The following is a 15,246-nucleotide window of genomic DNA, read 5'->3' on the forward strand; positions in this document are numbered from 1 at the left end:
TTTCCAAATTCTGTTCAGGAAAATAATAAAAAGTGTTACATTGTTGATTTTAGGCAATAAAATGTTTATTTTCTTATTTAAAACAGGAAGCGAATATGTATTTGAATATTTAGTGTAAAAGGCTACAGTGGTTAAATGAAAATCTGCAGAATGTGACTTTTTATTTTAGAATAATGGATTATTGAAGTAACCAATTGTTGCAGGTTTAATCAGGTTGTTAGCGGGATTCCGGAGAAGCTGACATAACGCAGGTAAATCAGCCATTTGATTCAGGTGTGTTGCACCAGGGACGCATCTAATAGTTGAAGGGCCTGGATTTGAGGAACACAGGTATAAGGTATTTGAGACATTTATGGATCTTTGGATCATCCACATAGAGAAAAAAATTATGTTCGCCTTATTTTGCGTAAAAATATGTAAACACTTTTTCACCGTGTTGGAGTTACGTAACCACAGACTCCGGACACTAGGGGCGCCATAACATCACTAGAGGCGCCCAATATAAACTAGAAGGAACGAAGCGAAGTCTAAATACTCGAAAGTCTTTTCGGAATACTGGACATTTAATTAACATTTAAGGAATTTGTTTACCGAGCTGTCAAAGGTGAGTAATTTAAGGCCAATTACGTAAGTGTTTTACGTTGTAATTTCAGCATAAATACGAAGTTATTGTCAAGCTAGTAGAAGTAGGCCGCAGAGCCTCGGAGTTTCCTAACTGAAACGTACCGGAATGGTAGGGAGGGACGCTCATGGTGTAATGCTTTGTTTTTCCAAAGTTAGAAAACTCGCTATTTATCTAAAATAAATTGTTCGTGTTTTTCTTTTTATGAATGCAACTTCAGTTTAATCAGCATGTAGTTTTCTAACACAGCCGTTACAAAGATTAGTGCGTAAATAGACAGCTTGACTGCACCGTTTAAATGTACATTTATTTAAAAAAAATCTTCTTGTTTTTTGCTTTTTAATCTTCCCTTAATATGTGTGTAGAAATAATAAAATGTTATCGGAGCTTATGGGAGACTTTGTTTTGACTCACTGAGGTCTGTTGACATCGAGTGGGCGGGAGGGGAGCGGGACAAGTCCGGGCAAATCCGTCCAACACGTGAGGTTCGGACCAAAAACGGCCCAAAACATTCTGTTCTTTCTGGACCGGCACACAAAAACATGAGCCCACACTCATCCATGCAAGTCTGGGTGCTTCTGCTTTTTATTACCCATTTCATTAACATTAATCAGTTATATTTACATATTGTAAACAACTAGAAACAGAATGAAATACACAGAAAAATACGATTATTTTATGACGCATAACAATTTGGCACAAAAATATGCCAAATTTCTACCTAAATTATTAATCCAACCAAATTTAGTGAAACTAAAACTTAAACACAGTTTTATTTAAACGACTGGATCTCAAATTGCAGCATTAAGTTTATTACAAAAACATAAATATCAGAGTAAATATTTAAAATATTTTCAATCAAATCACAAAATCTTTTGAAACAAATTTTAGGCAATTTAAAAGTTTGATTTTTTTTTCTCAAACATTTGAACAAAAATGTGACAATAAATAAAAAAGTTGTGTGGATTATTTTTCTGTAAATATCAATAATGAGCAAATATGATCAAAGTTACAAATATTTGCTAAAAAATAAGAAATACCTTTAACTTTTAGGGGTTTTTATGTTTAAAGAAAATTATATGTAAAAAAAAAAAAATCTAAACAGTTTGTACACTTTAAAAATAAATAAAACTTTAGGTAAACTTAATAAAACTAATAAACTTTTGTTTTTATACATTAAATTAAGAAATATTATTAGTGAAAATACTATCATGTGAAAAATATACATTTACTTTTTAAAAATGTTTTTTTTAGTTTAACAACAAACTTTATTTCTCCCTTTTTGTCAGGGTAAGTTTAAATAAGATATTATAATTTAAGTTTCTTTACATGTTCTTAGAATTTAATATTGGACACCAAATTATAAAAGTAACTAAGGAAATATTCCCTATTTCCATTTTTTAATTTCTACTAAAACCTGTTTTAGATATTATAAAAAAGAGGGAAATTATTTAAAGTCAGTTTGAGTTGGAAAAAGATGGTTAAAATTTATTATTTTAAGTTCTGATGAGACATTTTTAAATGTGGCAGACAATTAAAATTTACTGGAATAATCTGGATTTTATTATTATTTCAAGGGTTTCAAATTTTTAAGTATTTATTTCAATACAGAAAGGGAACAAATGAAACGAGGTGCTAAAAGACTTAAGAAAAGTTTGAGTTAAATTTATAAATTTTTTAAACTAAGGACTGTAGGATTTTATATACTAATCGTAATATTCTGTTATTTCAGTGTCGTTAAAAAACTGCATTTATGTTTGAAAACAACCAGAAAACGAGGTAAATCAGGTTCTTGTCTTCTTGACGTTTTTGTGATTTATTTAATTTTAAAACTCATTTTTTGCTATTTACATTTTGTGTTTCTGGTTAAATTATTAAAACCGTTTTATTGCCCAACACTGGAGGAAAATCAACCAGCCAACATGTCCAGGCATAAATGTTTTATTCATTTTCAAGAGACAGAGCACAGGTGTCAAACTCGAGGCCCGGGGGCCAAATCTGGCCCGCCGGGATTTGGCCCGAACACATGAAGAGCCGCAGCTCTTCATGTGTTCTGTCTAACTTAGTGTTACGAAATCACAAAAACAATCGAGAAATTCTGGAGGAGCTGATCAGTGTGAAAAGATGTTCAATATTATTTAATGTTAATTAGAACTAATTGAATGCAGAAACAAATATATTAACAGTTTATTGGGATAATTTTGACTTTCCTGAGATCAGACTTGGGTAGTAACTAGTTACATTTACTTGAGTAACTTTTTTGAAAAAAATTAGCTTTAGTATTTTTACCACAAAAACTCACCAGGCTCAGACTCACTCCTGCAGTTTCTGTTAAGTTTCATGAGTTATTTATTGATAAACATTTCCTTTTGCCTGATTTTATTTTTATTATATTATTTTTTGTCATTTTGGTCCTTAAAAAAAATTCCACTTAACTTTATATTTTGATCCATCTGATGATGTAATTTTTAAATAATAAATTATTGATAATTTGATTAGTTACTTAGTACTTGAGTAAACTTTTTACCAAACAAGTAAAAATATGTTAAAATATTTTTACTCTTACTTCAGGGTTATTTTTGGGGAAAAATGATAAATCTGTGAAAAAAACAAAAAAAAGGAAGTGATGCGTTTTTTTTGTTTGTTTTTTTTTATGAATGACAGTAATTTGATGTTCTGCCAGCTGTTTATGGAGGAACTACTTCCTGTTCCTGACTGAGGCGTTCACACATTGGTTACTGGTTACCAGCTGGTTGTCATGGCGACCTAACTAGGGAGAGCTGAGTCATGGTGGACTAGTCCTGGCATGTCTGCAGCAGCAGCTGATTGAATCAGCTGCTGGGTTTCTGCTGCTGAGTCAGCGCTGCAGGGCCGCTGATAGGCCCGGTTCAGGCGGGGCGGCCCGGTTCAGGCAGGGCCGGCCCAGACAGCCGGTCTAGTCCCAACATGTCTGAGTGGGAGCATAAGAGGTGCCGGTTCTGTTGGCACCACTCACTGCACTTTATCTGCTCTGCTTTGCACAGGATGGGCTGCTGAGGGCAAATCTTCTATAAACTCAGGTAAAAATGATCATTTCTACTCATTTTCTGCTTCATCTGGAGTGAAAAGTTATTTTCAGGATTTCTAATCTTATTGTGACGGTTTGAGGTGAATAAATAATCTGAATAGTTTGATTTTAAGGACTGGACGTGTCTGGAATCTGTTTATTAATTTGGATGTAGATGTTCCTGTCATGATAAACCATAATATTGTTTTGAAACTATTTTCAAGTAATAAAATGGTAAAATAATGCAAGAATATATTCAGAAAATTTTAAAGTCAACTGGAAGACATTTTAAATATCTAAAATAAACTAATTAATTATGAACAACATTATCCTTCAAACTGAAAACTTTTATCATCCAGTTTTTGCTAGAAAGAGAAATTTAGTTTAAATTTTTTATGCAGTTAATTGATTTATTGATTTTTGCTTAAATGTTGTAGCTAAAAGATTCAGCAGAATTTTTTAAACAAACTATTTTTATAATCTATAATTAATCAGACAAAATTCATCAATTTTTTTATTGTACCTCTTAATTTTTTATACAATATTAGAAATGCATTAAAAGATGCAAATAAATAAATTTTATGCCCAACATGGAATAAAAACATTATTTAGTAACTATTTGTAGCAAATGATCTGCAGCTAAAAATCAACGCTTTCTGCTCATCTTATCAATACAGTGAAGATCTGATCACCAATCGATTAATAGTTGGATGCAGAAGCTGTTAAGAGTTTATTTACACAATTTGAACCAGGTGAAGCTAAAACTGTTAAACTGTAATCGATTGATCGTGATTAATCAATTACAGCCATGTTTAGTTTTTTGTGTTCAGGAAAACATTTTGTTAAGTTAAAAATGTTTGTTGTTTTGGAATAATCGCCTGTTTGTCTGAAATATTTTCCACTTTGGCTCTGAAATGCAAACTAAGGAAAAATTTCTAATTTTTTTTAAACATTTGTTTCTCTACACTAACAAACTGAGGTTGTTGTATTTAGTCACATTTAACTAAGTCAGTCCAGCTGCTCAGTTGTGCTTTTATTTAACGTATTAATTGTGTTATAAACTGATCACAGATCTTATTAATTTTCAGGTTTCTGGTTTAATCCGTCCAGTTTGGGTCAAACTGAGCAGAACCTCAGTAATAACTCACTTTGTTTATGTTTGTGCGCCGCAGCAACCGGCATCACCATGTCAGCTGACGGGGAGTTCACCAATGAAAACAAGCTGGTGAGCGCTGCTGCCGTTGAAACCGCCACTTCCTGGTTTTACTGCGTGACTCACTTCCTGTTTGTGTTCAGGTGAGACCGAAGGTGGAGTTCGGCTCTCTGCTGCAACACGCCGGAGCCACCAAAGACGTTTTCACCATAAAGGAGGTAGAGAACGTCCTCGGTGTGAAACTTCAGACCATCTGTCCGTCTTTAAAAGAGGTCAAAGTAAAAATGTAGGATCGGCTACATTTAGTCAGATATGTGAGGGTTTAGTCTTCCCGTTGTTATGACGACCAAAGGCTTTTTTTTTTTCTCCACAATTTAATTTCTGTGCCAGAGAATCAGTTGGTTTTCTTTAAAATCTTAATGTTTGTAGCATGAAACTAGTTTCGTCCAGAGATGGCAGGTTTTCTGTAATGCTGCGTTCTGATTGGCCGTTCTGTCCAGGTCATGTTCTACCTGGGTCAGTACATCATGCAGAGGCAGCTGTACGACCAGAACCAGCAGCACATCGTCCACTGCGCTCAGGACGCTCTGGGCCGGGTTCTGGGCGTTGACAGCTTCTCCGTGAAGGAACCAAGGTGAGTCCGAGTCTCCTCCGGTTCTGGTTCTGGTTCTGGTTCCGGTTCTGGTTCCTCCGCCATGTTGGAACTGAAACGTGTTTCTGTTTCAGGGTTTTGTTTGCAATGATCACCAAGAACCTGGAGGCTGTGAAGAACCAAGGTCGGCCGACTTCCTGTCTTTACACACTTCAGTTTGTAACGAAATTAAACTAATTAGGGTCATAATAAATGTTACAGATTATTTTCTCAGATTAAATCTACAAGTTGGAAGGAGAATTCACTGAAATCAGAGAGAAATAAAACATTTTAGGAAAGAAATTTGATCCAATTGGAAAATAAAATGTGTGTAATGTAAATGATCTGTTGTACAACCTGTCAGGTTTTACAGTGAACACATTAAATATTAGACATTTTATTAGATTGAAATGTTAAATGTAAATAAACTGAGAAAACTTGTTTCTTCACAGATTCAGCAACGGATTCGAGTGAAGCTCACAGCAGCCAGACGGACAGACGGACGGAGGTGAGACGAGTCGTTACAATGTCATCAATATTCGTATTGATGTATCAAAACTCAGAAAGGTTTTTTTTTTACAGTTTTTCATATCTAAATGTATATTTTAATTTTAAAAGGATTGAAATAATCTGATAGATTGTGATGGATGGATTATTGAAATAAACTAATTTAGATTTTATTAAATTTTTTTTAGCTGCAGATGCATCACTAAAAGAATGATTTTAATGTGTTTAAGGCAATAAAATGTAAAGAAATAAATTTAATTTATCTCTAATATTGTTTAAAAGGCTGAACTGGTTTAATAATAATTATGGAGAATCTGCCATTTTTTATTTTTTTTTTATTTTTCCCTGGAGGCAAAAATTACAAATATTAGTTTACTGTGTTTTTTTGTTGTTGTTTTTATTTACATGCTCAATAAAAAACAATTAGATAAAATCTTTAGATCATTCAAAACATAAAAGGCTTCAAAATGTCACCTTAACAATTAGTCACATTTTTTAGTTAATTGTTTTCTGGTTTATTGGCCAAATTTTTAAATTATTTTTGACTTGTGATCAGGGGCCAAATGACATCATTTCAAGGGCCACAAATGGCCCCTGAACCACACCTTGAACACCCCTGATGTGAATCAAACTAGAATTTAACAGAAATTTTATCTAAATTCGGTCATGTTTGCTGCTAAAAAGGAAAAACAATATTAAAATTTAATATTGGAGACTTTTAATCTAACTTTCAAATGTTTTAATCAAATAAACTCATAAATAAAACATTCAGTGATAAATTAAAAGTTTTAGTTTGGTCCTGTAAAAGATGATGATCCTCCATTTTTGTCTAAAATGTTGTTTTACTAACCATTTAATTACCTTCTGCTCATAATTTAATGCACTGAAAACGTTTATTTTTATCTATTTGTTTTGTTTTAATCCTGAGTTTGATGTTTTGCGTTTCAGGGAGCTGAGAGTTCATCTTCATCTACCGACCAGAGGAGGAGGAGGAGACGGAGCAACTCAGGTGAGTTTCTGCTGATTGAAACCGACCAATCAGCATGCACCTGGCATAAACCCCGCCCTCCTCTCAGGTCCGTCCCGCAGCACAGAGGGAGAGGAAGAGGAGCAGCAGTCGGAGGACGAAGAGTCGGACGACAGCAGGAAGCGGCGGCGCTCGGACAGCTACTCGCTGACGTTCGACGGCAGCCTGTCCTGGTGTGTGATTGGAGGGCTGGGAAGTGGGCGGGACAACCGCGGCAGCCAGTCGTCCGACTCCCACAGCGTCCAGTCCGGGAGGTCGGAGGTCACGATCGCGGCGTCCGACTCCGACAGCGACAACTTCAGCGTGGAGTTCGAGGTGGAGTCGGTCGACTCGGACGACTACAACGAGGACGACGCGTCGCTGTCCGCCGACGACCAGGTGAGACGAAACCACAAACAATCAATTATAGATCATCTAAAACGGAAATTATTATTGAGCCAAAATGGTTTTTATTCTGGTGGCAAAACAAACTGAATGTTAACTTTTTCTTTATTCATCGATTTCCTCCTCAGGTTTATGAAGTCACCATCTTCGAGGCGGAGGACGACGACTCGTTTGACGACGACACGGAGATCACAGAAGCTGTGAGTAGAAACGTGTTAGCATTAGCGTTAGCTTTAACGCTAGCCTCTCTTCACTCAGTTTCGTGGGTTTCTCTCTCAGGATTACTGGCGCTGCTCCAAGTGTGACGAGCTGAACCCGCCGCTGCCCAGAAACTGTTTCCGCTGCTGGACGCTGCGACACGATTGGCTGCCAGAGGCGTCCGCCGACCCCAAAGCCCTCCCCATGAAGCCCACCGACCAATCAGCTGCCAAAGAAACTCCAGGTGGGTTCTAGTGTGTTTGTTCATTTCAATCAAACTTTGTTTAGGCAACAAAACAAAAAAGATGTTTTTGTTGGAGGCTAAAGCTAACGGCTAGTCTGAATTAAAACTACGAAACTTTTTGTAGCAAACGATGCATCTGCAGCTAAAACCTGCTCAGCTGAACATCGATGAAGAGCTGATTGTTTTATATTAACAGATTAATAATGGAATACATAAAGATGATTAATAGGAGAATTTGAACCAGGTGAAGCTGAAACTGCAACTTGAGTTTTGGGCAGAAAATATTAAGACTTTTTTAAAATCTAAGATTCAAAATGTAAATAATTCTTGTGCAGTTTGGTTTAATTTCTGCTCTGAATTTGTTCTTTCAGCATAAATGCCTTTGAGTGTATGCTTCCATTTATAACTAAAGTTCAGTCCTTTCTGCTTTATTTAACAAATGCAGTGCAAAGGTGTTTATTTTTCATAACAGATTAATAATTGGATACAAAAAGTGCTTAGGAGAGCTTTTTTTTTTTTTGTTCAGAATTCTGTGCAGAAATATGAAGCTTTTTAGTTTTTATCTTAAACGTTAAATTCATATATGTTTTAATTACCGCTCTGTTGCTGTTCCAGCTGTAACTCCCTGTGCGTCTCCGGCAGGTTCGGATGTGGAGGACAACGACGGCGTCGACGTTCCTGATGGAAAAAGAGCGAAAACTCCTCTGAACTCCCAGAATTGGTCCGACTGCTCCACCCCAAACTCCCAGAATGCCCTCTGCTCTTCCCAGCCTTCCTCCTCCTCTTCCTCCCAGGAGAAGCTCTGGGCGCCCGAGTCCCAGCCATCGTCGTCGGGCGACTCCCAGGACCCGGTGCCGGACCTGGAGCGCAGCGTGTCGGCCGAGTCCCGGCTGCCGGACTCGTGTCTGGACCCGTGTCTCATCTGCCAGTCCCGACCCAAAAACGGCTGCATCGTCCACGGGCGCACTGGACACCTCATGTCCTGCTACGTCTGCGCCAGGAAGCTGAAGAGGAGGAACAAGCTGTGCCCCGTCTGCAGGATGCCCATCCAGTCCGTCGTCCTCACCTACCTCAGCTGAGAACGACCTCCAGCTGACCTTCGTCTGTCTACCTCCACATTATTAATAATAAACAATAAAACATACAGCTGCAGCGGTTCCTTAATACATTAATTACTTAAATTATACCACTAAAATATAAGATTCTGTAAATCTGAAATTATAAAATGTTACCAAATTACTTGAAGTTTGAAATATCAGTTGCCATAATGCTGTGTGAAGGTTTTTTTTAAACCAGTGGTTAAAGTTGAAGTTTAAGCTAAAGGGAAATTATTTCAACTTATTTTTTAAAGCATAAATTTTTTCCTCTTTTATCCAGAAATAAAATCAATAGTTCTTATTTTGTAAAACTATTTTTTGCATGTTTATTTCTTCCAGAAATGTTCATCTATTAGAAATATTACATCTGTTATTTATTTATTTAAAACACTTTAAGAGCTTTTAAATAAAGAGGTGGGTTAAGATTTCTAATGTTTGTTTGTTTTTACTGAATAAACTTTTAATTCTCATTTGTTTGAGCTGAGAAATTATTTAAAGTTGGAAACTTCAGTTCCCATAATGCTGTGCGATAGTTAAGAAAAAAAAAATCAGCAGATAAAAACTTTCAAAGTATTTAAAATCTGAAGGTTAAACTAAAAGGAAATTATTTTGACTATAATCTATGAAACGTTTATTTTTGTTCAGCTTTAACCCGGAAATAAAGTAAAAATTTCACAAATAATTTATAAGTGGATGCTTTTTATTTTATGAAACTATCTTTTGCATGTTTATTTATTCCAGAAAATGTTCAACTATTAGAAGTTATACCTCTTATTAATTTAAAACATTTTAAGAACGTTTTAAATAATGAGATTGGTTAAGATTTCTAATGTTTCCTGTTTGGTTTTTATTGAATAAATCTTCTGTTTGAGCTGCCGAATAGGTAAAGATCGAAATTTCAATTCCCATAATGCTGTGCGAAGGTTTTTTTCTTTTTTTTTTTTTTTAAATAAACCTGCAAACCAGCGGTTAAAAACTTCGTTTATAAAATACAAAAAATCTCTGCAGGATGTGTTGTATTCATTGACCACAAGGTGGCAGTGTTACATTTCTATAATTAAACCCAAATACAACGCAGTTAAATAAAATTAAATCCAGTTAAAAACTATTTTGTGTTTTATCATAAAAAGGAAAATCTGTTTCTTTTCCCTCAAATAGAGGTGAAATTATTATTTTGTAGACAAACTCGATTATCTAAAAACTAGATTTTGCTGCTTAACTAAGAATTAAATCCCTAACCTTTGATGTTTATTAGAGATGAACTGACCCGAAATTATGAACTCGCCTCTGATCAGAACCGGTCCGGTCCGGTTCCGGTCTGCAGATCATTTCTGTTAAAAAAGAAAGCACAGCAGAATTGGGATCATCACATTCTTGTTTAGGCTGCTACTATTAAATAGACTTTTATTGTTATTCTCTTTTTTTAACATAATTTTTAGCCTAAAGAAATATTTATTATAAAAATAATATTTAAATAAGTTTCAGGTACAGTCATTTATTTATTTTTTTTTATTGTTATTTCTATGATTCTGTTGAACCACATTTAAAAAGTAACATATGATTTTCATTGGTTGATTTAAAAATAAATATAAAAATTGAATGCTAGTGACAAAATTTCAAAGCTAAATATTTCGTTAGCAAGTTAGCTCGGAGATAAATATCTAGCGAACATTCGCTTGCCGATAACCGGAAGTGGTCTCACCAAATAAAAACAGGAACTTGCTAACTTTTAAACTCCGTTGGTGAGACTGATGGGTTTGTTTGTGTTTAGCGAACATTTCAGTTGAACCGTTTTAATGGTAATACAAAAGTTTAACTAATGTATACACAGTATATGACTGAATAAGTTCACCCCACTTTTATATTCTAATTAATCCGGTTATCCGATTAATAATATTAGCCTTCCGATGGGTGTCAGCGGTTTTCCCCGTGATCGTGATCACGTGATCGTGAAATATTATATTTTTTATATATAAAAAATATATTTTTTAAGACAAAAATATTATATTTCTGTCTTAAAATTACATTTAATGGGTCTAATTTTAATATTGTAGCCGAGAAATTGATTTTATTTTTTTTTAATCCAAATTAACAAACTAACGTTTGAAACAGATCACTCTGGGTGATGAGTTTCCCTTTTATTAAATTCCTTAAAAATATATAAACTCTAAATTCACAAACTATTAAAGGAGAAACTAACGTAAATAGACAATTGAAAAACTTACCTGTGTTTCCGGTTTGTGGATGTACAATATGGCGGCTTGTTGAGGTCAATGGGAAACACCTGTGGAGGCTCAGAATTGCTCTGGTCCGCTTTAGAGGGGAGAAACCCTCTAAAGGGTTAGAGGGTTTAAACGTCACAAAGGAGCTGAAAACTGTTAAAACATGCGGATAAAAATATAAATGTTTAACCAAAAACTGTTTGTTCCCATCTCTTGCACTTTGGTCCAAGTTCTAGTAAAGCGTCCAGCTGGTATTAATTTAACTTTCTAAAATAGACATAAAAATTACAAAAGTCTACTTATTAATTTTAGCCAAAATTCTGCTGGACGATAGTCAAAAGATTTCAACTTGGAAAGTTTGAGGTTCTTCCAAACCGTGACCTGACAATCCAATATGGCTGCTGCAGACATATCATCTGTATGGAAGCACATTTCTTTAGGATTTAATCTATAAAACACAGAAAAGTAAGAGCAACATTCAGCTGGAACCCAGTAAATTCATTTTAAGAGCATTGAACATAACATGTTACAAATTAAACAAGACGCCTTTCTTTCATTTGTATAAACATACTTTATTGGATATTTGGACTTCCTAGATCTGGATTTTTTTCCCCACTTCAACAGAAGAGTAACAGATTTGGGCTTCAGTTCAGTTCAGACCCGTTCTGGTAACATCTAGTCCCATTCGAGTCCATTTCAAAGTCTAAAGCTTGGTCCATCCAAGCCATTCCTGCTGTCGCCTCACAACCGTAACCAACGGCAACGCTGGCTTTAAAGTCCGTTGCTGGATCAGGCTTCAGGACGAAGAAACATTTGGACTTTTCAGGTGCGCCTTAATGTTCGTCAGCATATTCTAACACAGAAACACAAAGACCCTCGACTCGGTTCCTGCAGATGATCAGAACATTTGGCAGCAAAGTTCACATTTCAGTTTCTGTTTCTGCCTGAAACAAACTGGAGTTGATCATAATCGCGTCAGGACAAGAAATTAAAGGGACAATTTCACAATTTCTGTCGCCTAGAAACTAAAAATCCTCTGTGAGAAGGCGGTGCAAACCGACGGATCGGGTCAGTTGTACGACAAGTACCGGGGATGCTGTTTCGAAATCTGAAAAATGGCCTCCAGTCGGATTATAAACATGTTTCTGAGGATTGACAATAACTATTTTTGTCCAAATTTTGATCTTCTGAACCCAAATCACGAGTAGTTCAGGATCAATTTGTTTGGTTCTTCTAAACATCCAACATTTAATTGTCTATTTTTTGATCCAATCCAAACATTTCTGTCAGAAAAAACAACTGCTAGCATAAAACATTTTGTCTCATCCTCAATGTTTAGCGCCCTCTGCTGTTCAGTTAGTGCCAAGTCTTGACTTAAACAGCTGAAACATTCAGTTCTGTGATCCGGTTCTGGTCGGTTTGTTCCTTTCAGATCCACTTCAACTCTTTAAGGCACTCGCTGGTGGCAAAGAGAAGGCAGACAGAAGCAAGCGTCGGCAGAGACGGACATATTGTTCATCCACGAAGGCTGCAAAATGTTTCAAACATGAAAACACGAAAGCAAGAGTTCGTCCGGACGTTTCATCAACGACACAGCCGCCAAGTTTCACATTTTTTTAATCGTAAAAGTACCGAAAATCCTTTTAGTCTCAAACATGTCCTAGATTCAGAGCATTTGGCACCAAAGTGGCTTCAGTGAAAGTTTGAGAAAAGCTGTGATGGTTTACAGATTTGATACGATGTTTAATATAAAAAACATTTCTGAATTTACGTCATGATGTGTGTAACAAGTTCGACTCATAAAATTTTGCGTATTTTCATTTATACTATGGAAATTTGAGCTGAAATGAAAGCAGATTTCATGATTAATATAATTGTCACGTTCAGTGGGCGGAGCCTGATCAGACCACTGCTGCTGTCCAATCAGAGCAGGCTGGGTGTTTCAGGGGCGGGGCTTAAACCAACCAGGGTCATCATTCATTTTCTGTTTGTTTTATGAATTTACTGAAAATGACTGAAACCGACCAACTTTTCCACAAACTAGCTCTCAGTCTTTGAGATTTTTAGCGCAAAATATATAAAGTATTTTATACGGAACCGTAAAAATGAACTATAAATGGATGAATTAATAAATAAATTGAAAACAATGATTAGGCAAGTCAAGATTCATCTGATTTAAAAAAACAAAAACAAAGCAGTACCTTTTTTAGTTGGTTGTGCAATAATTCAGAAGGGAACTATAAGTTGTAAGCAGCACTCCCAGTGGTGGGAAGGCGCGATTACAACTGAAATATTTCATTTTTTAAACATTTTCTTCACAAATGTAAATCTAGTTTATCTCTAAGCTAGCTGAATTTGTTTATGTCGCATGATTTTTAAATGATATAATACGTAACTTACTTTACTTTTCAGATTTTCTGGACTTTGGTGCATTTTTAAAAGATATTTTTTAACTAACTTCCTGAACATGAAAGAAATGCAGCCGTTGGTTTCTGGTGTCCCAGAAGCAGAAACTCAGGATACAAACAGAAAACATAAAATAAATCTAAAGAAAGTCGCTGATGTTTCGAACATCTGGACCCGCCGGGCCTCCGTACCGTCCAGCAGAAAGAGCTGGAAAACGATCCTGGAGCAGCTGAAGGTCCGATCAAAACGTCCCAAAAAACAAAATCTTCTGTCACTTCACTTGGATTTTCTTCAACTTTTGGTGAATTTCAAAAAGATGTTTTCTTTTTGCTTATTTGTTGTTGGGCGCTGAAATTGGTCTCTTCTGGCTCTGCTAGCGACTCTCATTTAGATGAGTCCGTACGCTCACAATAGAAAAGAAGCCCCGCCCCCTTGGTGAGGTCAGAGGTCAGTGACTTTGTTCTCCAGGGCGGCGGCGACCTGCTGCAGGCGGAGTGTCAGCTGCCTGTTCTGGGCGGCCGGGTCCTCGTCCAGAGACTGGATGATCTGAGGAACAAAACAACATTTTTCATTTTATTTTTATCAAAAATTGACGAAAAGAACCTCAGAGTTACATTTATTCCTAAAAAAACTAAAAACAAATTAAAATCTTTATAGAAAATATTGTTTTTCAAACATACTGACCTAAATATTATTTTCATCTTGAATTAAATTTAAATATACGTGCATATTTCAAATAATTTTCTTGCGTATTTGAATGAAAATCAGATCAACACATTTTTAACCTTAATACAAGTTAAAGTTAACTCACTAAATGCAAAAAAAATCATAATCTTCATTTAAAGAATGCTAATGACTCGTTGCAAAGTGATTATGCAAATGTAGTAAAATAAAAAACTAAAAGTCATAATTTAGTATCAATGTTGAATTTCATTTCCACCGTTTTCTGTCCGAGTTTCAGGTTTTCTGTGTGATGAAAACATTTGGAGAGGATTCCTCACCAGGTCGAAGTACTTGCTGGCGTACTGGTAGAGCTGATGTAAGGCCACCTGGGTGTTCAGCTTGTCTGTGTGTTGCTGCAAGAACAAGAGCAGCACATTTATTATGCAGCACAAAACAACAAAGTTGAGACAGAAAAAATTACCTAAAAATTAGTGAATTAAATAAACACTTCAGTATCTTCTGTTGTTCAGCTGGAAACACCTGTAGAGGGCGCTCTAGCTACAAATCTCTCCTCATCTATAACTACAGTTCCTTTTTCAAGTATTCAAACCCTTTCTTTTTTCCCCAACATGCTAACGCTACAAACAAGCTTCAGTTTTATGCAACACTATGAAGAGAAACAAAAAAACTTTGATCTGTAGATAAATAAGCATGAAACATCTATTTATTCACCCCCTTTCCACCGATAAATTCCGGAGACTAGTTTGGAGGTTCACCCCAAATGTATGGTCTAGTCAAAGTCCATCCAAATGAGAATCTCTCAGGATTAAAAAATTGATGCCCACAGATTCTCCTCATCTAATCTGACAAAACCCAGAAGACTTGAAGGTTCTACCAAGTACTGACTCGGGAAGGCTAAAAAAACAAAGGCATGCCGCACTTTTCAGATTTTTATCTGTAACGTAATGTGAAATGATGAACATTTTAATACTTTTGTGGGTCGCTCTGTTACTCATAACCTCCCAGAACCAACCGGTCCAGCTGGT

At 35.8% G+C, this 15,246-nt stretch overlaps 2 protein-coding genes across 6 annotated transcripts in view; one reads left to right on the forward strand and one right to left on the reverse strand.

The window, feature by feature from the left end:
- The first annotated feature begins 276 nt into the window (after nt 1-276).
- mdm2 (MDM2 proto-oncogene) lies at nt 277-9,379 on the forward strand. Of its 4 annotated transcripts, none has more exons than XM_016662408.1 (12): nt 277-337; nt 3,646-3,681; nt 4,841-4,893; nt 4,965-5,039; nt 5,322-5,455; nt 5,548-5,597; nt 5,905-5,960; nt 6,908-6,968; nt 7,036-7,364; nt 7,499-7,570; nt 7,629-7,812; nt 8,455-9,379. In XM_016662408.1, exons 3-12 carry the CDS (start codon nt 4,855-4,857, stop codon nt 8,889-8,891), a joined length of 1,437 nt encoding a protein of 478 aa, XP_016517894.1. In that variant the 5' UTR covers nt 277-337; nt 3,646-3,681; nt 4,841-4,854; the 3' UTR covers nt 8,892-9,379. The 4 variants fall into 4 exon arrangements, with proteins under 4 accessions (XP_016517894.1, XP_007575244.1, XP_016517895.1 ...); XM_007575182.2 differs by lacking the exon at nt 277-337 and adding an exon at nt 425-604; XM_016662409.1 differs by lacking the exon at nt 277-337 and adding an exon at nt 426-604 and having other exon boundaries at nt 5,905-5,946; nt 6,906-6,968.
- A 2,303-nt stretch (nt 9,380-11,682) lies between these two features.
- The window catches only part of LOC103154038 (plexin-B2-like), a 35,432-nt gene continuing 31,868 nt past the window's right edge, over nt 11,683-15,246 (reverse strand). For both annotated transcript variants that reach the window (XM_007575184.1, XM_016662383.1), the window contains exons 39-40: nt 14,539-14,613; nt 11,683-14,083 (exon numbers count right to left, since the gene is read on the reverse strand). In XM_007575184.1, coding sequence (XP_007575246.1) covers nt 13,979-14,083; nt 14,539-14,613 — 180 coding nt within the window. In that variant the 3' untranslated portion in view covers nt 11,683-13,978. The remainder of the gene's footprint in view (nt 14,084-14,538; nt 14,614-15,246) is intronic.

This window comes from Poecilia formosa, unplaced genomic scaffold (genome assembly GCF_000485575.1).
Source record: "Poecilia formosa unplaced genomic scaffold, Poecilia_formosa-5.1.2 Scaffold371, whole genome shotgun sequence".
NCBI lineage: Eukaryota > Metazoa > Chordata > Actinopteri > Cyprinodontiformes > Poeciliidae > Poecilia > Poecilia formosa.